The 25,643-nt window shown below is 34.9% G+C and overlaps 1 protein-coding gene across 1 annotated transcript; it reads right to left on the bottom strand.

The window, feature by feature from the left end:
- Window positions 1-24,903, bottom strand: LOC18433909 (Protein kinase superfamily protein). The gene is made up of 18 exons (XM_088849038.1): window positions 24,838-24,903; window positions 22,445-23,053; window positions 21,397-21,540; window positions 16,919-17,044; window positions 16,585-16,672; window positions 15,507-15,600; window positions 14,983-15,076; window positions 14,703-14,757; window positions 14,433-14,524; window positions 12,420-12,590; window positions 9,472-9,528; window positions 9,243-9,326; window positions 5,559-5,643; window positions 5,056-5,117; window positions 4,873-4,947; window positions 2,499-2,603; window positions 1,132-1,273; window positions 1-289 (listed from the first exon to the last, which is right to left on the bottom strand). The coding sequence occupies exons 2-18, from the start codon at window positions 23,042-23,044 to the stop codon at window positions 216-218; spliced, it is 2,148 nt and encodes a 715-aa protein (XP_088705164.1). The 5' UTR covers window positions 23,045-23,053; window positions 24,838-24,903; the 3' UTR covers window positions 1-215.
- Window positions 24,904-25,643: the final 740 nt, after the last annotated feature.

The following is a 25,643-nucleotide window of genomic DNA, read 5'->3' as shown; positions in this document are numbered from 1 at the left end:
TTCAAGAAGGGGAGTCCATCATTCCACTCCCCCCCACAAAATAATAAATTATTACACTAAAATAATACAAATACATACAAATTATGCATTGCCATGGCTTACATATACGCATACACAATTGTATGCATGCTTGGGCACATGCTTTCGATTACAAATATTACCCAAAGGAAACTTAAATGATGAAGGGAGCATGAAAACATGCCACGAGAAGCAACTCAAATCATCTTCTCAAATTTGTCGAGCTTTTGTACTCTTTGCATGGATCGAGCAAGCAAAGCAGCAAAGACAGCTGTGTAGCAACCAAAAGAAAAGGTCATGATCATATACCAAAAAATGGATAAAACATATCTCACATCCAGTATTGCAGAGGCGATAGTGCTCCAAAATGAATCCTAAAATAAATAGAACATTTTGGCCGCCCTAGTGATGACCATACATGGTTTTTGTACTGATGTGCTTATGGTCCCAAATGTATAGCATTTTTTGATTCCCATTAGGGGAATGATACCATTTTTTGCTCCCCTGGGGGATTTGTACTTAGAAATCTGTTGAGGGTTCCTCCCTCTTTCCCTTTCCCTTTCCAATGTACTTACTTCCTTTCCTTTTAGCAATACAATGCTTAACATTCTCAAAAAAACATCAAAAAAAAAAATTTGAAACCTAAACATTTGAATTTTGATAGGAATTTCAGCGGTACTTCAGGTTTGTAAACAGAACAAGAAGTTCTAAAACTAAACGTTTAACTTCAGGAAATTCCAGCAATTTCTGAAACTAACTGTGAAAAACAAGCCAATTGTTTACTGAAAAACTGGTATTCCAAATTTCTGCAGATATCAGAGAAAACAAAATATAATTGAGTTAATTCAGAACTCTGCTTGCCAGGTATATCTAAGTATGTTCTTAGTCAACATAGCATATAATAAAAGCAAAGATTTGCCCCAAATGCCTATTTTCATTGGGATCATGCTGATATCTTTCAACCATCAAAAGAAAGCATAGAAACCAGCATTCACAAGCATGTAAATATAAGATCATGCACATGAATGTGTGCGTTGTGTGTGTGTGTGTGTGTGAGAGAGAGAGAGAGAAAGAGAGAGAGAGAGAGAGAGAGAGAGAGATCAGAAGAGATACCAGCACCAATGAATGAACCATTTGCGAACGCTTGGCTGCCTTGGAAGGTGAGTGTCACACCCAAGTTCAACAATGTTCCACCTGCAACTGTATATATAGTGGCTGACTGCATGATTGATGCTCTTCGAGCAGCCCTTTCTGCCTGAAGAATACCATCTTGTATGTTTGTCAAATGACTTCAGCGATGAAATATATGCGTGTATGTGTGTGTGTGAGGTTCCATTCAAATGCATTCCCCTTCCAAAAATCTATCGTATGGATGGATCTAGGATCTTAAACGCATCCTCAGTGATTCTCCACTCTATATCCACAATTTTTCACCTCAAAAAATAGTGCACATATGATGATCTGCGAAGAACTAAGATGTACGAGAATGAATGGTCCAAAAACATATTTTACAATAGCATTAAGATTATAATGTTCAAAATCCATTTTTTCCAGATTTAGGATTGTGATGGTGGTCAAGATTATGGACCTGTCAAATTTTAAGTCCAAAATCCATCTCTAAGATGATTTTGGAAGGAGAAGGCATTTGAATAGGTGTGTCGGCTGATGCACAAAATCCCCATCAATATATATATATATATATATATATATATATATATATATATATATATATATATATGTGGAAAAAACTCTTCCCAACGCCTATAGGTAAAAATGAACAGTGATTTCGCCTACCTTCATCACCCTCCAAACTTCATCGCACGGTCACAGTTGTCCAGTAGTGTTTCAATCTTAATTTTCTTTCTACATATCCAAATTACTTGAAATTTGGAGCGTGTGTACATCTTAGTGAAGCGTACCTAATAAAAATATGAAAAAAATAATTTGTAAAATATAAAATGACAAAAATACCCCCAAAAATTTACAGGGGTATTTTGATCAATTTATATTTTACGAATTATTTTTTTCAGATTTTTATTAGGTGCGCCTCACTAAGATGTGCACACAGTCCAAATTTCAGATCATTCCGATTCGTAAAAAAAATAAAAATTGAAACACTACCAGACAATTGTGACCGTGCGATCAAGTTAGTGTCCTGAAACTTTATTTGTAGAGTGCCCTTGTCTTTTAGTTGAAATTTCAACTTTACCCCTTATGGAGATGACAAAAGTACCTTTTGTCTTGTAGTAATATTTACAAAATTGCTCCACAAAAGTAACTTTTTTAAAAAAATTGACTATAAAATTAATAAATCCAGCCTTCACAACTCTCTCTATCTTAAACCTTTGTAATTTGAAGGGTCGTGAAGTTAAGATTATCCCATATATATATATATATATATATATATATAGAGAGAGAGAGAGAGAGAGAGAGAGACGTACAACGAACAAACACATTGGAAATATGGTTAATACTAATACCTCAAGTACTCGTACTCGCAATTTTAGATCTCCTGCCTCAAGTTTTTTTACAAACTCATCAATGTGCTGAACTCTATATGGCATGGAAATAGTAGAGCTTCTAGCCTGTGTAAGTCAAAATTATGGGTAAATGCAGCCATGGGTTCATAAAGATGGCTAACGACATTTTATACTTCAAACCATGTAGCTTAAGAAGAATCATATGACCGACCATGATATGAACAGGAAAATAGCACAGAAGGTGCAAATATTTCAATCATGTGAAGCCGGTCAGCAAATTAAAGAGCATTCTTTGGTTCAAATTCATTGGTCAAATGCAAAAACACAGAAATGAACCAAGAAAAACGACAAGCAATACATAAGGAGTCTCTAGAAAGAAAAAGAAATAACACTGTCATTTAGAACTTACTTTAGATATTGTTCTTTTCAAAGCAGAATGTTGCATTCACTGCTCGTGAGTTACACGTGTGTTTCGCAATGTGGCATGGAACATCTCATAACATCTCATAATTATAGGACCATGTAAAACCATGTCGTGATGGGGCCTTGAAAAACCATTTTTACATCTCATATCTCATGATTATTTAAGTTATAGAGGCTGAGGAGGAGTTGGAGATGCATTTTGTTTTATTGTTCAGATGCATGCATGGGGTAAGTGCTTCAGTCTCCCAAATTGAAGCATAAGCCTACATTGGAAATTCTCAAAAAATGGTGCACCCAAGGTGGTCAGATATGTGGGATTTAATTAACAATAGCTGGAGGGAATAAACAGGGCACAGAATATTAGAAGTTGAACAAAGAGATTGGCAGCTCAAACAAAGCTTTTGGATAACAATGGCTCCCTAAAAGGTCTTTCAAGGCGAAAGTTTATGGTTGGAAGAGCTTCGTGGAGTGCATAACAGACTCAAAATCTGAAAATCATCATTGTGTCCAATACAGGTTGCGAAAGAATATTATCCAGGATGACTTTGACACTTATGATTGAGAATGGATGATGGCTGTGATTAAGCCTTGATTTGCCATGATAGAGACAATAGATAAAGTTATTTGATTGTGAGGTTCTCTCAGGGTTTTACATAAATCTTGAGAAATCATCCCTTACAGAAATACAAATTTAAAGTAATAAAAGAAAAATCATCATGAACTGAATGAATTTCAATAGAGGGTACATGGTCACATGTATAAGATCACCTCAAAGACTATCAAGGGAATTACAGTAAAAGTGATGAAGAGGAGTAAACTAATGACCAAAACTTTATTGACGTAAAAAATCAAATTGTATGGTTTCAATATAGAGATGAATAATAGCTGAATCCTTATGAGTAATGCACAAATATAATGCATAAAAATAAAGAATTGTCAAAGTATCATTATACAAAGTATACACACCATTTCAACATGCAATTCTACAGTTCTTTGATAAGATAGTTGAAGGAAATGCCTTATCCAAATCAGAAAAAGACATGATACAGATGATAGACAAATTCATAACACCCAGTGAATGATAAAACCAATCAGTGAAGAGTTAATCTCCAATTCATGAGATAATAATCATATCCTCCACATGTTGCATTATTGAGTCATATATTAGCTTTGCAGTACAACATCAACTAGAAGCAGATGCAGAAAAAGTGCACGGAAAAGCTTGATCCAATGAAATAAACAAGGAAAAATGAAGGCTAGCAAAGAAGGGGGCACAGAGACCAAAGTTATTGCAATAGAGAGGAAGGTCTATATGCATGAACCGAAAAAAATCCAAAGGATTAAGGCGTATCTATGTGTTTTCACTGTATATAAATATTTCATTCTTGAGGTAATAATAAAATAAGAAAACTAAGAACCTAACTACCTCCCCAATTAGAAGGTATCAAATCCTTACCCCTTCCTTAACCTACACTTGAATCTCTATCACCATACAAAGCAATTTTCCTTAATCTAAAAATTTTTGAGAAAGCAGCTGCATCACTCCAAACACTAAATATATTATTTTTCTAAAAAGGGGAAGGTCTTAATTCAGGAGATTTCCTATGGTTCAAAGCAGACGCAGCCCTTCAAGCACTTCATTTCTCTTTCTACATGAAATAAATCCGCATCAATATGTGTTCCTAACACAGTATCAGTGAGAAATTGATGACTTTTCTTTTCCAGTGACTTGTCATTTATGACAAGATGCATGCAATGACATTAGACTAAAGAATGAAACACTCAAAACATAAGACTCGCCAGTATCAATAAAGAAAATTCTCCGTAGATTTATCATTGATTTCGCCACTACAATTCCTACATTTTGTAAAAGCAAACAGTGGAAAGAATCCTATGCATGGAAAAGATTTGAAAAATGAAACTGAAAACATGTAGAGAATGAGTTAAGTACATCAACAGCTTGTTTTCTGAACTCCTCCACAAGATATGTTCCACTTTGACTCTTTTGTCTCTTGTCTAGCAACTCCTGTATGTTCAAGGAAAGATAGATCAATATAGAGGGGTTGTCTTTAAGATAGATTACGCCGTTGTAGTTCTAAATCAAAATTTAAAATGGAGCAAATATAAAACTGACCTGGGCATAAGGTGCTGCAATCTTTACAAAAGAGAACTCTGGATTCAACGAGTATCCAATACCTATGACAGAAAAGATCATTAAAATTTTGGACAATACCAAGGTATATGTACATCGGTCCTAAGTTGCAACTTTCTACATTGCCCTCGCAAAGAAAAAGTTAAGGTTCGAAGCACATCAAACAAGAAGTGATAGGAGTTAAAAGCAAAATAATATGTGAATCTTTGTAACCTTTTACTTTGATTTTATTGGGTAAATATGAATAAAAGCAGATCTCATGAAATCAGGAACACCATAAACACAAATACTGTCTTCTGATATCAGTTTTATGTTTTATTTTATATATCCCAATAGAATACCAAAATACAATTATGTATGTTTATTACATAGAAAATGTTAGTTTCTCTTCCCATGCTTGCACTGCAAAATCATAGAAAAGGAGCAAACAATTTCAACTTTCAGATATTGACTATCCCATCACAGTTGAAGGAAAGAGTGTGCACCTTCAAGTGTTGAAAAGGCCCTCAACAAAAATGTAAATGTTGATGGGAAGCGAAATGGCTGATCAAGGGCTATTGCAAATAAATCCTACAGAACAATGGGTTTCATCATGCCAAGCATATGTATCACACTTCTCGCTTTGAGAACCAAAAGTAGAACTGAAATGTTTCAATATTATGCATAATCTGAAAATAGAAGTGATTGGTAAAATGAGAGGCGCTTCACAAATTTATAAATAGTTACAAAAAGAACAAACTTTAATGAATAATATACAAATGATACTATTTGTAGAAAATGGCTGTTGTGCCTTAGTTTCTTGCAACAACTGTTATAATAAACACAGTAGAGAACTTACCCCTCGATCGTTACAGGAAGACAACAAATAAGTGGGCAGTTTCACTCAAGAACTAGAAGTTTCAAATAATAGAAGCATACATCTCCCAAAGCAAGCAAGCAAGCATAGTGAGCCTCACCACTGAGCCCAATTTTGAAATGAATTTAATACCATCAATCCCCAAATCAAACATTAAGAAATGGGTGATAAACAATTTCAAGGCAAAATATGTTAGCCAACTCATGGCGTCTTGCTACAGTTTGGTATCGAGGGAAATTGACTCGAGCTTGCCTCAGTCAACTCACTCACTTGGCACTTGCCTAAGTCGGCTCACTTTGACATGTGGGGCATGCCTAACTTCAATATTTTTGTAAATCGATGCTAGTGAAGTCAGTATGACCATTACAATCTAAGATGAAAACACATTATGCATTCAGATGCTTGAGGGTTCACCACTAAAAGTTACTGGTTTTTTGCCTTTTTTGAAATGTTACTGTAGTTTCATGGAGATTAGGGGTTCGTGTGTGCAGTAAATCCATCAAAGGGTTGCTAGAAAGATTATTAATAGCTTCTTCAGTCCCAAAAATCTTTGCTGAACTCAAAGTCCCCTTCTCAATACCATTGGTACAGATCAGGAAAATTTTAAGTAGGATATTAAACTTTTACTGTGTGAGGAACCGAAAGGTTAACAACCTTGAGAACTAGGGTGTTGATCTCAACCAAGAAATTGTCTTTCTGGACTCTTCAGGGACTTTAAACATGGAACTTGTTTTTCTTTGTTCTGTGGCTTGCCACCTTCTGAGGCTAGAGATACTGCCACGTTCTGTTTCTCTGAAAAGAAACAATTGATGATGCAGAACCAAAGAGTTCCCCATGATAATTTCACTGTTGCTCTATATAACCTATTGTAAAGTTCTCCTAATGGGGGGGAAGGTTTATATTCCAATCACAGAGGTGCAAGTCCCCATGAATGACGGATTCGAACATTTCTATGAAACTGGATCGAATATTGATTTAGAAAAATTAAAAAAAACAACAGGAAACACAAGAGAAGAGAATCTCTTTCTCTACAATAAAAACATTCTTTTTACACTGACCGATGTGCTTTTATAACAATCACCTTGTTTCAAGAAATTTCTCTTCCAAATAAAACGGAATCCCTTGTTTCCCTAATTGATAACCTTTTATCCATGTGCTTCCTATTAGATAATCTTCCTTTTCCCTCATCTCTTTAAAATACAAAGATAATACAAACCTCATACCTTTCCTTTCTCTAAGAGATCACCTCCTAGCCCTTGCAAAAGATAAGCCTACTAAAACAAATAGACTCTTATCACAACTCTTACTTTCATACATCTAAACCTAAAGATGACGTCCAACCTTAAAGGATAGATTCTTCCTAAAAACAAAAGCTAACAAACGACAAATTTTCCAAAAATAAAAACTATACCCTAAAAAATAGAAAGTTTTTCTTAAATATAATTCCTAAAAATTAACCCAAAATCTACCCATAACTTCAAAAAAAAAGATTAACAAAAATTAATTTATGAATCAACCATTCTTGATCTGCCCATTCTCCACTCGTTAGAGAAAACTCGAGAACGAGTTTTGAAATGTATTAAGATGAAATTTGCATTAGTCCAACAAACTTCATCATCCCAAATATAGTAAACACGATCCTGAGCCTTGTGGGCTCTTGCACTGACCAAAACAAAATGATTGTGCACTAAAACTGAGAAACCCTCGAGGAATGGGTCACTATATTACCAAGAAAGCATCTTCAAGATAAGAACTTTCAATGCAGGAACCAACTTCACCCGAACCAACTCCACCTATTGATTGTCCTTTCAGTCCATCTTTTTCTTCGTCAGATATTGGTTTGACCATGAAATATTGATCATCATCAGAAATTGGATCTCTTACAAGATCTTATCATCCTCTAAGTATATATCAAAAATTGATGGCAGATCCAAATATACAACAACCTACTGATTTTCGAATCGACCTACGCCAAAATCAACCTCATTCTCTTTCAAATCATGTAGATCAACTAAATCCCATGATTTATCCTCCCAAACATGAGGCTCCCAAAGAGGAGCACGTGCATAGAACAAGTGGTCGAAGGCAGCTTCATCATTCGCTCCAACTCTGAGTCAGACTCTGATTTATACATTCTCCATAAAAAGTTAAAAATCTTCACAATTTGGATCTATTCATGTAGATTCCTCTTTGTTTAGGGCACACTGTTGTTGTTCTCTTTTGTGCACCAGACTTGTACCTGTCACCGTCAAGTTGTTGATTTCCTTGCAGAATCATATACGGTTGGCATCTTTACGGCTAAGACCTCCACGACCAGCCATCGCAATCTCCAGCCATCTTTGAACCATGTTGATGCAGCGAAAAAAAAAAAAGCAAAAAGAAAAAAACAAACAACATGAAACACAAGACAAGATACTCTCTTTCTCTGCAATAAAACTTTTCTTTCATTCAATCAAAAAAAGCATCCTTTTTACTTTGAACGATGTGCTTTCATAACAACCACCATGCATCTAAAAATTTCCCTTCCAAAAAAAAATGCCTTCCTTCCCTAATTGATAATCTTCTATCCATGTGCTTCCCATTAGTTAATCTTCCCATTTCCCTCTTATCTCTTTAAAAATAAAAAAATAAACCTCATATCTTTCCTGTATCTGAGAGATCGCCTCCTAACCATTGTAAAAGATAAGCCTACTAAAACAAACGAACTCTTATCATGAACCTTACCTTCTTCTAAACCTAAAGATGACATCCAACCTTAAAAGATAGATACTTCGTAAAAATAATAGATAATAAAGGATAATTCCCCAAAAATAGAAACTGTACCCTAAAAAAAAAAAGCTTTTCTAAAATAAAATTCCTAAAAATTAATCCAAAACTCTACCCATAACTCTAAAAATAAAAAAAAATTTTCGATTCAACCCATTCTTGATTTCCATTAAATATTAAAATAAGCAATATTAAAAATTTATACCCAACAAATCGACTAATCTTATTTTTAAGAGAATCAACAAATACTGATAAACCACTTGTATTCCCATGCTGCCCATTGCACCATCAACAACATTAGCAGTAACAACAATACAAGGTCATGAATAACAAGCAATCATCACATGGAAGTGGCAAACCTTAATACAGAGATGCATAGATGTCGACAACAGAGCAGCCAAGAGCAGTGTTGATCCTTGAGTTCATTGTTGTCTATGTAGACCGAGCTAATATTATGGCAACTATTGAACGAAAGCCAATATTGTACCTTCGCATGAAAAATGTATCATGTGAAAAAGTTAGTGCATAACTGCAACATGTGACTAACCTCACCAATTGCAGTCAAAGTCTGCTCTTGATCTGGTGCCTGGTTCAACGAATTGTCAAGGAAAAACTGCACAGATCTCCTCACCTAGAAATTGATGGAAATTTTATGAGTCTAATCCTGATCAAGATTGTAGGATTTGACATGATAAATCAAATAAAAACTAAAAAGTATATGTACAGTTAAATGGAAATGGTAAGTGTACTTAAGAAGAAAGGGAGATTGTGCAAACCGGTGACATATCGCCAGTAGGTTGGAGTGCACCTAGATCTATGAGGCATTTGATAACCTGCAGTTGATAAGCTTGTTATTTCCCAGAGGAATACAGTTAGCAAAATGACGAATTGCCATGAAATGTTCACATTTTATCCTTATGAAGTTGTTCAGATGGATTGCTGCTCATGTATGCCCATAGGAAATTAAGAGCAGATTCCTCAACAGATGAAAGTATACATAATGTCAAATGGTTAAAATGATGAATTGCATGAAATCAATACATGGACAAGGTCTGCCTATCTGTCTGTTCCATGTGGAAGAGTTCAGTTTCACTTCAGTCACAACACATGGACAGCAGAGTTTTGGAATCAACTCAAAAAGACAAAAGACCAGCTGGGATCTCCTACTTTGGTAGGCGATCCCTTCTAGGATTTCGATTCTGTCGCATCCGGAACGGATCTCACATGGATCTCGATTTTTAAATTTTGGGATCTCGAACCCCACAAATAGGAATCCCGATATCCTTAAAGACTAAGACAACAACCAAACTAATGATTTTCTTGTTTATAGACAACTAGCAACACAACTCTTGATTGCTTGCTATCAATAATGAGATCCATACTTTAAAGAATATGCATAATCCTAGATTATCAGGTCGGTAACAAGATCCCCAAAAAGTTGGGATCAAGATCCCAAAAGGTTGAAATCTCGATCCCTAATATTTTGGTATTTCAATACCTAATATATGCATCGTATGGACAGTGTTCCCAACCATAGGGATCTTTTAGCATTTCACGATCCCTCGCTCCCAATCCCGATCCCGGTACCATTCCCGCTCCCGATCCCGGTACCATTTCCCCTCTCGATCCCAACAACTATGATTTCAATGTCCCCATCACTTTGATGCCTTTTTTGAAGGCTGTACATAATTCATAACAAAATCCTTAAACAAGAAGTCCAGTCACATTAAGGGAATTCTATAATTAATAGTAAACTTTTACTAAGAAAACAAGTTCTTGATGCTGCAAACAGTTTTCAGTCAACAACATGAAATATCGGTCATGTAAAGTTGCAAGATTCTAAAACAAAATCCTTAAACAAGAAGTCCAGTCACATTAAGGGAATTCCATAATTAATAGAAAACTTTTACTAAGAAAACAAGTTCTTGATGCTCCAAACAGTTTTCAGTCAACAACATGAAATATCGGTCATGTACAGTTGCAAGATTTTAAAAGAATGGCCTCCACACAGAGGTAGTTGGGATGACAAGTGTCACAATGTGATGTCTAGATCTCCATTTTCATCAAGTGCCAAGCTAATTTACACCCGAAAAAAAGGAAAAAAAAAGTTCCAACAAATTTAAGTCTATGATGGAAATCATATGTCCTAATCACAAGGGGGGTCCTCAGATATGGAGAGCATGGTTTGCTGACTCGAGACTTGACCTTGGCTTATGAGGGGTTGAGTCAAGATTCCTAGAATCTCAGGTATTTGACTAGTGAATAATAGAAAGACATTACCTAGAAAGTAACTCTTTATTTGCAAAAACTTCAAGAAAAGAATAGTGTAAGAAAAATATATAATAATAAGTAAAATATAGAAACAATATTCTATTACCATGTGTTATGTGATTCCCGCATACCAATGAAACCTACGGGCAAATTCTATAGGCCAGCTTTGCTTTATGGGGCAGAATGTTGGGCGGTCAAGAAACAACATACCTATATATTGAGTATAGTTGAGATGAAGATGTTGTAATGGATGAGTGGCAATGAAAAAAGGGATAGAACTCGAAATGAATACATTCGAAAGAATTTAGGTGTGGCACCAATAGGCGATAAGATGAGAGAGAGTAGATTTAGGTAGGCTGGCCACGTGCGGCGCAAACAAAGTACAACACCTGAAGGCTCAAAAAGGGTAGGGGTAGGCCCAAAAGGAGATGGTTGGAAGTAGTGAGAAAAGATATGGAGACTTATGGCCTCACAAAGAGTATGACCCATAATAGAGCAGGATTCGTGTAGCCGATCCCCATAGTTGGGAGAAGGCTCTGACAATAATGATGATGATGATGCTATTACTATGTGTTCAAGTATCAAAAATACAGTAGGCTCTCGAACACTTCTAGTTTTGTTTTTCTTGTCATAGGACCACAGAAATGCAGAGTCATAAGTGTATTGCCATCCAATCAATGGATTGACATGATGGTCAAAGGGAAAATTTTTTCAAGCGGGCTGGACCCCATTTCTACAATATGCGGTTCAGAGGTATAAAGCATCAATCTTAAAGATGGATGCAAACAGATGGTCCATCTAAAAACAATGGTACCTAACGGTCCAAATGTTTCCTTAATATAAATATTATTTCTAGTGTTAAATTATTATTTTGTTCATATTCATGATCTTCATGTAAAAGATTATATATTCTCTAAAAATTAGTATCAAATTATATTTAAAAAATGTATTAATTGCCAAGCCCACTTTTCTACAATATGCAGGCTGGCCGAGTAGAAACCATATACTGGTCAAAGAGATGGGAGCATCAGAATGCAACATGAGTGGTAGGTCTCACTTTCTCCATCACCATTGATCCATTGACTTTGATGACACCTATGAACATAGATTTTCCAAAGAATATGGATCATCGCATACTCTCCTTTGTATTTTATCTGCTAAATCAACAAACTATTCAATTGTTTAACAGACAATATCAATAACATATATTATATGCTAAATGATAATATACAAACATATACATGTTTGCGTGTGCCGGGGTGTGTTTGTGTTTGTGTAAGTGTACATGCAGGGTGTGGTATGTGTTTGTATGATTAAAGGAATGAAGAATAATGATAGTTGTACAAAATGAAGCATAATGGACATTATTCTGGAGTGATTGATCAGATTTATTTGCATTTCTATACAGCCATCCAATGACCAGATATAAATTGTTTGAGTCTGTAGGGCATACCTTGTCTGCATCTTTTTCATATATTGCATAGAAAAGTTCGAGCAATCTTGTTTGAGTAAATGATTTTAGTTCACCCATCATCCCAAAATCATAATAGATGAGAGATCCATCTTTATCAATTGCAAGATTTCCTGGATGGGGATCGGCATGAAAGAACCCAGTCTTCAATATCTGAAGCATATCAGCAAGTACTACATTAACATTGAATTAAAGGTGTGGACTCAGTATATCCATTTAAAATCGAACTTGAAAAGAGCAAGCAAATACTACCTTAATTACAACATGGAAAAACATTTTATCTCATGGTTAACATATTTTATCCAAAAAAGAAAAATATAGCAAGTGATGCACTATCTAAAACTTTGAAAATCACATTCTGTTTCACAATATTTCCAGGAAAAGTTAACAGCCAACCACCAAGAAGAACTCTAACAAAAACTTTGTAGGTAAGTTCCCCATCAAACAACAACCATTACCAAAATTTCTATGCTCAGGAAGAATTTCCTTAATAGTTGACTCAAAGACACTCAAATTAACATACCTACAGTATATTACTCTAGGACTTGCTCCAGCTGTACATTTACAAATACTAGTATTGAAATTATCTATTTCTTATGTTATCATAATAAATTATTCAATTTTCCCTTTCCACCAGCATCCTATACTCATGCACTAAATTCTATGTATTATTGAATGTATATATTGTCACAAGTACACACACAAGAATAGAGGAAATCAAAACCATGAATCATGCTAAGGCTGGCAATGAGCCAGGCAGCCCACCCAGCCTGGTCAACCCAGCCACCAGAAACTATGGCCTAGACCGCAAACTTCAGCTTAAGGGCAGGGCCAGGGCTCGGTTGACACAGCCGGAGGGCTAGGCCTAAGCCACAGCCCTGCCCGGCCCTATGCCTTCGCTTTATTTTTTCCTTTTCCTTTTTTTTTAAATCGATTAGGCCTGGCCCAGTTTGGACAATGGACCAGGACGGGCCCTAACTACCCCTGTAGGGACCAGGGCCAGGCTCTAGCCAGGGCTGGCCCGCACAGACCTGGACCAGGTCCAATCCACTGCAAGCCCTAATACAATGATAAAAATCAACCTATGATCCACCACAGAGAACAACGAGCTCAAGTTCGCCATAGTTTTCTCAAGTGGAAAATGATTCTTCTCCATAGTTCACGAAGTTTGTTTAGGGGTGGAAATGACATGTACCACACAGTTAGTATGATACATTAATCATAGTGAACAATCACATGCACAGATGAACACACAAAGAGGAAAATATACAAAAAGGAAATGGCACGGCACAATTCTTACAATATATACTAAGCAATTGATGATAGTATTGAGCCATTCTCTACTCAAGTCCCATTGTCAATACAAGCACAGCAGATGATCATCTCCCAACTGCCCATTGTTGAGAGTAGATAGTGGAGATGACATGTATCATACTATTGGCATAATAAACAGCATGGTACATGTACCATACTGTACAAGCACACACCCCATTAAGGGGCCGACTCATTCTTAGCAGGAAGCATTTGTGAAATTCGGATGCCATCTGCCAGCCTTCAAACCTCATCAAAGAAGAGTGATTTATAGTGGCAGCTTGCTTTTACATCTAAAAAAATTCCATCTCGAAAGTAGTGTATCCATAGGGTAACAACAACCAAATTTAAATAGCTGTTCTGGAAATTATAGTAAAATGAACAAATAAAGGACAAAATAATTAAATCACGAGAATCAAAGCCTGAATCAAGCTACTGCTTTCAAACCTTATCAAAGAAGAGCGATTTATAGTGGCAGCTTGCTTTTACATCTAAAAAAAATTCCATCCTGAAGGAGGTGTATCCATAGGGTAATAACAACCAAATTTAAATAGATGTTCTGGAAATTATAGTAAAATGAACAAATAAAGGACCAAGTAAAATGAACAAATAAAGGACCAATTAATGAAATCACGAGAATCAAAGCCTGAATCAAGCTAGTGGTAGAGGGAAAGAATTCTAAACCTGAATCAAGTATGCCTCTATCGCACGTGAAGCAATAACAGAATGATCATAGCCTAGAGCATCGATCTGATTCAAGTTATTTATTTTAATTCCTGCTCACAACATCAAAAAATAAGGACAAAATACATTTACAACATAGCCAGACCAAAAAAAAATTGCAACATAGCCAGACCAAACTCGAAATATGTTTTTCCTTTTGCTAAGTCAAGAACTAGAAACAATCAAAATATCAAATAAACATTCTCACAAAGGAAATAAAAAAAAGCTAACCTGGAACATACTCCAAAGTTAACACCCTTTTACCAGTATAATCCCAATATACTCGCTACAGAACAAATGAACGCCCACAATCAGTATCATGAATGCAGATCATTTGGTATTGAAAAGGTTTGTGCTAAGCATTGATCATGTTATTGGTATATAGCAGGAATAGTAACGGAAATGCCAACAGCCATAATACAAATAGCTATCATTGTCTGAAAACTTAACAGATTAACTTGACCCAACTGCATCAATAAAAGAAATAGCTCTCATTGCATGAGAAACATACAGGTATGCGAACCCACTTGACATTCCGAAAGTCACGACGAAATTTATCAGCATTCCTCCCTTCATTGACGTAATCAATTTCTTGATACAAAACCCTGGAAAATTTAGACAAACATTGGAATAGCTGGGATATCTATTCAGTGAGTAACAACAAGAGAAAAAATCACTGGAAATTTGGATGTTTATGGCAGTACGGTTATGGCAAAAGTCAAGGAGGAATAACTATAACTAAATGGAACTGTAATAAAGTAGAAACCAAGAATTGTCTGAAAACTGGAACCATGATTCAGGTTCCAGGCCGATATTCCAAAGGTTTCTGGGGACCCAAAAAGCAACATCAGAAGCATGAAAAAAAGGATTCAAATAAACAAATGCCAGAAGAACGGCACATTTCAGATCGAAATTATGGATGCTGTAGAAATTGATGCATTGACTCATTACGACATGCACTACTTGCAGCTAAAATTACAAATAGGTAATTCAACAAATGGTGGAAAAAGTCATATATAGATGCTTCATAATTACTTTGAACATTCATCATAAATACCAATCCAATCCTTTGTCGGTCCACCTAGAGTTTCACTTCTCTGAAAATACTCTGCAACCATCTTCAGATTCTCTGAAAACAGGCAAATTAAAACTGAAATTAATAAAGTGCTGAAAGAAAGCAATAATTAGATAAGCTAAAGAATTAACGAACATGTCCTTTGGTTAAATTCATATTAACACAACTAAAATCACCGTGTTCTTCATTGATTTCGTATGAGGTATCATACACACGTCACAAGCAGGAACCTGAATTGGTGGACCATCTTTTCTCACAAAGTGGCAACTAAATCTAGGAAAGTATTCTCGAGCTACTTGGACTATTCCAGATGATGTTTGACAGTTTCGTGGAATTGGTGCAGGAGTGGAACCTAATTTGCTGGTAAAAGAAACAGTTGAATTTCTCTAAGACAAAATTGGTTGAGGAGTAAGCAGAGACTGTTACTAGAGATATCATCACTAGAAAATGCAGAGTTCTTATATTGAATTTTTTAACAGGTAAGGGACTTTCAAAGTTCTTATGTAACTTAACGAATTTCAGGTCAATATCGGACTGTCTAACATTTGGATTCCAATTTTTTGCAATGTTCCCAAAATCAAATTTGGTTGGTATCCCAAGGACACCAAGAGGTTGACAAGGTCAACAGAGACGCAGATTGTGAGACCGAAATCAATTGTGATTGATACCGAATACCTCGTCATCCTTCTTAGCCGTTTTCAACAATAAAATACTTTTTGTAATGGGTCCTATACATCATTTATCAGGGATAGATTGGCAATCGTTGGTAATGGACAAGGACATTCGTGAGTTGTTGGAAAACATAATGTTTTGTGTAGATGATGTCATGCATAAAATTGTAACCTCCCAATAATTGACAAAATTCTTTACCAATTATTATCCATTCTACCCCCAATGAGTGGCATAAAAAGCCTAATGGCATCAAGTGTTAGAAAATATTAAGGTAACAGGATACTTCATAGAGGGATAGAATAACAGAACCCATATACACATCCACACACGTACCCGCAATGGGAAAACTAGACATATTCTACTCACGTAAATCGATGTCAAAAAGTTTTTTCAGACCAGGCCTCTGAATTTTTACAGCTACTCTCTCTCCATTATGCAATACAGCTCGGTGTACCTTAAACCAGCAATGCAGAAGGCATCAGTACAAACTAAAAACAGAATACCATTAAAATAAATGATGGTCATTAAAAAATTATATATCATATTTGTAGGAAATTTAACAAAAATATTATATTCATTAAATTTGCCATCTAAAAAATAGCACAATTACATCCTCTAATGAACAATGAATAATAAAGTTCTCAACTAATGGCAACTCCTTTTGGTAATATGAAATTTAGCATATTGAAGAAGCAAACACCTGACCAAGACTGGCTGCAGCTATTGGTTGATCCTCAAACTCCTTAAACATTATGTCTATTTGAACCCCAAACTCCTTCTGTATAAGATCTCTTGCTTTCCTTGGTGAAAATGCAGGCACTCGGTCCTGATTTGAACATAGACCATAAATATTAAGCTTTGCAAACATATTCAAAGTGATGTAATGGTTGAAATGCTGGATTTAGAGTTCATTCCCAGAAACTACCCAATAATGGGTTTACTAAATTAGGAGAGCATCAACAAAGTTCTAGAACACTTCATGATACCTAATGTACAATATCCCACAGTAAAATACAATCCTTCAAAGAGAAAATGCCATGCAGGTTTCAGTTGTAGATATGCCATCACAGGGTAAGAATTTAAGGTTTATGTGATCACACAGGATCATAAAGTGAGATCCAGTACGCATTTTCCAGGTTTATAAGTAGACACCATTCACTATGAACTATGGTTTAAAAAAAAAAAACAGAAGATAATTGAATACAACAACGGTTCCATGGATGGCCCAAACTTAAGAATAATCATATTCCAAACAATAAAATCAAGTTCCAAATTTCATAACAGAAAAGGTTTACACACTAGATACTGAATCAATTCACAGATATGACAAAAGATTCTACATCACTATGAGTTCTAATAAACTGGATACTGATACACATAAATTAAATGGATTTTCACATTTGATAAATTAGTAAGTGAGTAGGGAATCTCTTCGATATAGATTTCAAAGGGTGAAGCTAAAAATGATTTCACAGGTATATTAATCCACCAAGAAGAAACAGATAATTCTATCCAAACCTCTCAGGCATAATATGACATATGTGTCTTTTCTGTCAACCAATCATAAGTTCTTCCTCATACAATCAAGAAACACATTAACTTGAATACCACTTGCTCTTAAGGTAAAAAGTTGAAAAGAGATAATGCTTACAAAAGGTCACTTATTGAGTTTGAAACTACTGAAAAACAACTTGCATATATACTTACAAAAAGTCACTTCATAAAGGCACAAGCACATTCCGAGCAATCTTTCAATGCTGCAAATGGAATATTCAGCTAGAGGGGAGAATCAGGATGACAAAAGTCTATTGATTTGACAGAATTATTGTGCTTTTAGTGACAGATTGCACCTTTATAATTATGCTGTATCTTGGAGTATTTATGTCAAATTCAATTTTGTAGCCTTCATGAATGTGTGTTTCCTCAATGAATTTTTCTATATTATCCTCAAAGTTTACAATATCAGAAACTTATGCTAATTTTCCTCATTCTGGGTCTGTTTGATAGCCTTCTATTATCATGATATTTCAGGATATTGTAGAATCTAATATAATCTTAATTATAGAAATTTGTGGACCATGTTTGATAGGATCAAATCGTATCAAGGTACATCCAAATAACCATCCCATATTTCAAAAAATTCAACTGACTTAAATTTAAAAGATACTAGAAAGTATTTGAGCAACATCCTACACAGTTGACACTCTGTGTCCTCTCTCTATCTTCCTTTGCCAAGCTCTCTCAACCCCTCGTCTCTCAATTCCTCTACAACTCCCCAACCGAGCCCCTCCTCTTTCTCTCTCTAACCTAGCCGAGCCCCTCATCATCTCTTCCTCAACAAATCCCCAACAGAGCCCCTCCTCTTTCTCACTCTAACCTAGGTGAGCCCCTCATCTCTCTCTTCCTCTACAACCCAAAGCTCTCTCCACCTAAGCCCCTTCTCCCTAAATTGCAGCCCCTTTATGTTTATCTCCCTGATCTGGTTTTTTATCTCTCTCACTGAATCGGTCATCTCTTGGCTTAGGTTTATGGAGTATGCAATCTGGTACTCCTAAGAAGGGTGAAGGTAGAGAGAGAATATGAGCAGCCACAACAATAGAATCCAAATCACATATCCTGGCATATCAAACACAAAATTCTTACAGATTGAATCCATGAATTTTTGTGGGTTTTCTTCTTGAGTTTCCCCTATGAATTCTCTCATTGGTTCCTATGTTAGATTATTGTATGGCTCTCGAAATTCTATGCTAAAATTGAGGTCCAAGCTATTGTTGCTGCAGTTTTCATGGCTGCTTGGCTTCTAATCAGAGAGCTTCTTATGGGTTTTTCCCTGGAGGATCGTCATTTGAGCATTGTGCATGCACCTTGATCTTTAACTGAAAGTGGTAGAAATTGAAAAGAGAGAGACTGACTTTTCTTGTGTGGTAGTTCAATTCAAATGGTAAGAAGCCATACACTTAAAGGAGAATGGTTAAATCAATTAGAGGAGAAAGGCTACAACTCAATGGAGATTATTAATGAATCAAAGCAAAAAGCCATGGATTTCAAAAGAAATCATTTGCCTAAGAAAGGAAAATAGAAGAAACAGCCTGAGAATTTGCTTAAGAAAGTCAAATAGAAGAAACAACCTGTGATTTGAAAAACTAGAGGCGCATGAATCTCCATTGAAGCAACCCAATTTGAGATTCAAAGAAAATCAGTAACAGAGCTAGAAAGAAAAACCAAGAATAGGAAAGGAAGAAAAGAGCAATTACATTCAAAAATGGAGAAAACTGAAAGAATTTGGAGAGAGAGGATACAGGGCCAACCTCTACCTTTACAGATAAATAAACCCAAAATTAGATGATGGCGACCTCAGAAAAAAATGGAGCAAAAGAAAGAAAATAATCTTAGAGTCAATCAGGCAAAGTGCTTGCATCTGGATTTCTTTTATAAAATTCAGTCAAACATGCACATAAAAACACATATTAGGATAATATATAATTTGTATATATGAAAAGCAGGGCAATCACTTTTTTAGATTTGTTTGAAATTTGGACATTCAGATTTAGTTTTGTCAAACAGACCCTCTATAACAAAGTAGTATTATCTTTGGAAATAAGCTAACCAAACCATGACTCATAAATTAAAATCACAACATCATCATCATCATCATTACATCCTTTTCCCAAACTATTTGGGGTCAGCATAAATCATAATTACAACATGTTATTAAAATATTCATCGTTCTTTCCATTCCTCAAGTTGCTTTTATTCATATATGTTGGTTAATATTATCTAGATTTCCAATATAAAAATGTCCCATCTCATGTTTAGCATAGTTACTGCATCATACATATAATTAGAAATAAAAAAAAAAAACATGATAGTGCACTAAAAACAAAGCAAGTTCATCATTAAGATCCAATGTGCATTGTGTGCATACAAAATACTTGTTAACACAAGTTCCTCCGAGTGAAAGTGACGTAGAAGAACTTGAAGTAACATAGAAAATCAGTAATATGCACCTTGAAACAAGCAATTTTGGAGAAACCCTAAGGCTTTCTCCCACGTAGGGCTCAAGCCTTAGGCTTCTTTACAAGACAAAATCTTTCTTTTATTAAAGAAGTACACATGAATGACACTCCAGCCCATCCATGCCCTTGTTGATATTGGAAAATTATTGTTTTGGACAATATTTGTACATACAATTAACTTTTGATCAAAAGATCCTAACTTAAGTATAACTTGAAACTAAACTCCCTAACTTTAATTAAAATATCTAAAAAGTCCCTAGAATTCCTAAAAACTAAAAAAACCCTAGAATTAAACCCTAAAGCTAAAATCAAAATTCATCCTTTAAAATTGAATAGAAATTAAAAATAAGTATAATTTTTCCCTCCATCATTCTCCCATTGTTGGAGAAAACTCGTCATCGAGTTTTGAAGTGTGCTATGAATTCAGCATCAAAAACACCTTTATCAACCTTCTTTTTCATTGTTGGCTCAAATACTATTCGTGGTAAAGATAGTTCCTCAAGAAACGGATCTTGATATGTATATTGAGGAATCCATGCAAATTTATCAAATTCAATTACTCGTTAACTCCCATTGGAAATCATGTAAAGATACTCCAAACTCAATTTTCTAGCCTTTAGAGGTTTTCTCCACATCTACTTTATCACTTTCTGAAATCAGGGCCATAATTTGCAGTTGAGACAACCATAGTTCCATTGCGCTACTCTGATTCCAATGCCCTAAATTTATTGAACGCTACACCTCTTCAACATTGATAAGATCTTCAAAGGGTATGATTTGTCCACACAATTAACTTTTGACCAAAAGGTCCAAACTTAAGTATAACTTGAAACTAAACTCCCTAACTTTAAGTAAACTATCTAAAAAATCCCTAGAATTCCTAGAACTAAAAATACCCTAGAATTAAAACCCTAAAACTAAAATCAAAATATACATCTTTTAAAATTGAATAGAAATTAAAAATAAGTATAATTTTTTCCTCCATCAGAAAGGCTCAATGCAGATCCATGCTATCCTTCACAGGTGAAGAGTCCACTTAAATTTGTTCGAACTCTCACCTTATTTCTTAAAGCAAAACCTAAATTTTTAAGTAAATACAATATTACAATATTAGGTAAAGGTTCAACCAGGGAGCAATTTCAGGGTTAATTCTTAAGAATACCTGCAATTTAGCAAGTTCCTCCACAAATTCCTTGGGAAACAAATCAGACCTTGTCGATGAAAGCTGCCCCAGTTTAATAAAAGTTGGGCCCAGCTGTAATACACATTCCCTCACCCATGAAGCAGTTATCCGCCTTCTAATTTTCTGGAAACAAAAAATAACACATATGAGCATAGACATAAAATATAAATGAAAGAAGGGATTAAAAGTAAAAAGTGCTTCCCTGTCTTCTACTTTCTGGTCAATATAAGAGTAACTTGATGAACTTAAATCTTACGATATAGACAATATAAGTCACATATGGCAAAGAGAGGTTTTAGTCTTGTATTCATACAATGAAGCACCATGTCTAAGGATTATTTATCCTATAAACACCCAGTCGAATTTCATTTAGCATACTCTGTAGAGAACTCTGTAAATTTAACATGATTTTAAATTTAAAAAGTTCAAGCCAAAAGTTGTGCAGACTTGATGTTTAGAAGGAACAGGAAAATGAGTGTTTAAAAATGGCAGTTCTGACTCCTGCAATAATAATAAAGATTCAGAGGAATTTGATAAGAAATATGATCACATTTTTTATATTTTATGTGTTAAATAAGATTATCCCTAACAAATGGGACAAAAAAGCATTATAAATATTTTTGTTTCACCCCATTTGCAAAAGAAGCAAAGGAAGTTCTGAAGCTAAATTAGTAATACAAGACATGAATCAAAAAAGTATCATCAACATTATCTCCCAAACTTACTTCTCTTAATTATCACACGTTTTGATACACAAGAAACAAAAGTATCTCATGATATATTTCACAATATAAGTACACCCAATAATTTAGGGAAAAGGGCTCTCAATTTTAAACTAGTGAATTTAAAGTTTCAGTGAAGAGAATAAATGTTCCCCACAATTTACAACGCACAATCTTGAAAGGCGGATAATGCATATCTCAAAAACAAGGTGAAAGGTAGTTACAAAATCAAATGAATGGCAATTTCAGCATATCAAAGTAAGAAAACACCCCATAAAAAACAAAATCAGACTATCCAAACTTACTTGCTTTTCCTCAGAGAATCCACCAATATATGTCCATTTTGCATTGTCAAAAAGCACACGGATGCGCAAACTGATAACAAATGCCCAAATGTCCACATTTCTTTGCCAGACATTGTAGTCCTCTTTGGCCCAACTGAACCCATCATCGGGAGGGAGAACCTTCAACTCATCAATAGGTGGTAGTTCTTTCTCCTTGATAATTTGCTTTCTCTGAACAAGAGCTGTAGAAGGAACCTTTTTCACAATACTTGTCCCATTAATAACAGGCCTTGACCCATTTACTAGCTTCCTTGTGGGCTTCCTTGTGGTCACTGAAGAAATTTGATTTCTTAATACTTGTCCTACAGGAACCATACGAGATCGAGAGGCTTTTCCATTTGTCTCCAACGCACTTCCTATTTTATCAGATTCAGTTTCCGAAGGTTCAACAGAGCATCTCAATGTACTCTTAGAAGAACAGTAATTCTCTGTATATTTGTCTAATTTTGGGAAATTCGAGTATTTGGTTGATCTCCAGAAACCCATATCATCATATCTTCCATTTTTTGCGATTATGTCATTTTTTTTATAATGGCGATAAGGAGCCAGCACTGTTGCCATCAGAGCTAGCTCCAAAGGACAAATTAAGCACTATGCAAGGATCAGTACAACCAAAACGAGATGTGCCTTGTGCTTGAGCAAATGCAAGAGAAAAGAAGTCGGCTCCTGAAATTTTTGAATTTGGAGTCCATTTTAGAAACAAATTTGCAACAATAAGACCTACACTAAAACATGAATTAAGAAATAGAGACATTCATGGTTTTATGTTACAAGCTTTTATTGAAGGCAATGTTATAGGATTTGAGGAAAATGGGCAGCAACATTATATGCATATTGCACACAAGTCCTTAAAATAGGCAAGGTTATTGTGTTTCTCACTCAAAAAGGCAGAAAACCCCAGGTCATAAGTTTGGAAATATAAAGAGCTGACAATCTCAAGAATTCGAAAAATCTGGTAAGCAGTTGAATAGATAAAAGTAAAATAAAGCTGAATTCATAGAAAACGTCCAGGAATCCCAAATATGGATATCATCAAATTTTAGAAACTCCAAAGATAGAAATCTTTGAAAGCCAGCTTTCCCAACTTAATAGCTTCTCCCCTACTGAAAAGGTATCAGAACAATCTGATAGAGAAAACCCTACATTCCATAGTAAACTTCAATACCTTTTCAACTCGATAATCTACATGATAGGGAACTCTCTAAGATTGCAATATAGGTCGAAATTACAGCCTTTTTCATCAAAGAAAAAGACACCGATTTCACTAGGAGTCAGAGTAACTGGCCTTTTCCACTCAAAATAATCAAACACATTTGTATTTGTCCAAATAAGAAACAGAATTACAGATTTCTATTTAAAGTAATCATAACAAAGTAAGAATCAAAATTAAAGACCATTTCAACTCAGAATAATCAAGGTAAAATGGCTTCCGCCATCTAAGAATCAGCATTAGAGATCATTATACTCAAAATAATCCAAAGATTATGGATTTCTTCAATTAAAAAACAAAAATAGCAACTTTTTCCATCCAAAATAATCATATGGATTTCAGCAACTAAGGTTCAAACTGACACATTCCCACTCAAAATAATCAAAATGATGTGAATTTCATCAACTAAGAATCACAACTAAGTAGCAGACCTCTTCTAAAAAAACGATTTTTTAATTATTTTTATTCAATCCAAACGTTCTAGACTTCAAAAAACGATTTTATAATTATTTTAATTCAATCCAAACTTTCAAACTTAAGAATCAAAGACACTCTTTTCTTTTTTTCCTCTCACCAGAATTCTAAATTGAAAATCAAAAACCCTTTTCTTTTTTCTTAGATTCAACTACGAATTATACATTGAGATTCAGAAACATTATATTTTAGCTTGGATTCAACAGATAATTCCAAACTAAGAATCAAAAAACACTTACCCTTTTGGTTAGATTCAAATAAGAATTCTAAACGGAGAATCAAAAGAACTTTTCTTTTTGCTTTAGATTCAACAAAGATTTCCAAATTGAGAATCAAAAACATTTTCTTTTTTTTTTCTTTTGTTGCGTAGATTCAACTAAGAATCAAAAGCACTTCTCTTTTCGCTTAGATTCAAATGAAGAATTCCACATTGAGAATCAAAAGCAGTTTTCTTTTTGCTTAGATTCAGCTACGAATTCCAAATTGAGAATCGAAAACACTCCTCTCTATGCTCGAATGCAACTAAGAACTCCACATTAGGGCAAAAAAAGCAAGGATTTAAAATTGAAGCCTTCGATTCAACTAAGAATTCCAATTAAGAATTAAAAAACACTTCTCTTTTAGCTCGAATTCAAGTAAGAACTCCACATTAGGGCCAAAAAACACTTACAAACAAATGAAGAATGCAAAATTGAAGACTGCCTTTGTAAGGCTTTGGAATTGTAATGAAAAGCTCAAAATATCAATTGGTTCCACGTATATAACAAAAGAAAGAGAGAGAGTTGCAGAGTTCGCGGACACGTGGCACGTCAGAGACCAGCGAGAGAAGCCGCCCTTCAAATGGGAGGGGAGGATAGAATGTACAAAAATAAGAGAAACAATGGAAGAAATTTTTAGAGGAAAAGAACAGACAACACACAAAATAAATAAAGACAGAAAAATGAATAACGACAAGGGTGTCACTATTACTTACGACCATCTGTATGTCATAAAATTCAAGAAAATTACTTACAATCATCAAATTCCACATCCAATAGTCAAGATCTTGTATAAAAGATAAATAGTCTCCTTGTATATTTTTTCTTAGTTTTGTATTTCAACTATGATTGCGGTATAATACCACCACCGGTTTTCTCAAAAGATAATAATACCACCACCGGTTTTCTCAAAAGATAAAGTTTATAAAAGGTTGCAACATTATAATGTCAAAGTAAGGTGCCCTAAAAAATCTAGTACAAAAGAGTTAGGAAGTTGGAAAAATCTTTTAATTGATCACTTCGACCTCAAGATGTACGGCATAATGGAAAAAAAATTAAAAATCTAAAAATCGTTCATTTTGTAACAAGTTATTTAGATAGTGGTTTCGGTTTCTATGCAGTCAAGCCTGCATATGTAGAAATGTGGGCCTCTTAATAAATCTATTTTTGAGATGGATTTTCGGACTTAATTTTTAAGGGCACGTAATCTTTAACATGA

The sequence above is a fragment of the Amborella trichopoda genome, chromosome 10 (assembly GCF_054954075.1).
Source record: "Amborella trichopoda isolate Santa Cruz 75 chromosome 10, AtrichopodaSantaCruz75HAP2 v2.0, whole genome shotgun sequence".
Taxonomy (NCBI): Eukaryota; Viridiplantae; Streptophyta; class Magnoliopsida; order Amborellales; family Amborellaceae; genus Amborella; species Amborella trichopoda.
This window is presented reverse-complemented; position numbering and strand designations above follow the sequence as displayed.

What these genes read in the sequence shown, in the direction of transcription:
- LOC18433909 (XM_088849038.1), bottom strand. Translation starts at nt 23,044, where the DNA reads ATGGCAACAGTGCTGGCTCCTTATCGCCATTATAAAAAAAATGACATA. An exon ending in ATGAAAAAGATGCAGACAAG is followed by an intron (nt 9,529 to 12,419) that starts GTATGCCCTACA and finishes TATCAACTGCAG; the next exon opens with GTTATCAAATGCCTCATAGA. An exon ending in TGGTTCATTCATTGGTGCTG is followed by an intron (nt 290 to 1,131) that starts GTATCTCTTCTG and finishes GTTGCTACACAG; the next exon opens with CTGTCTTTGCTGCTTTGCTT.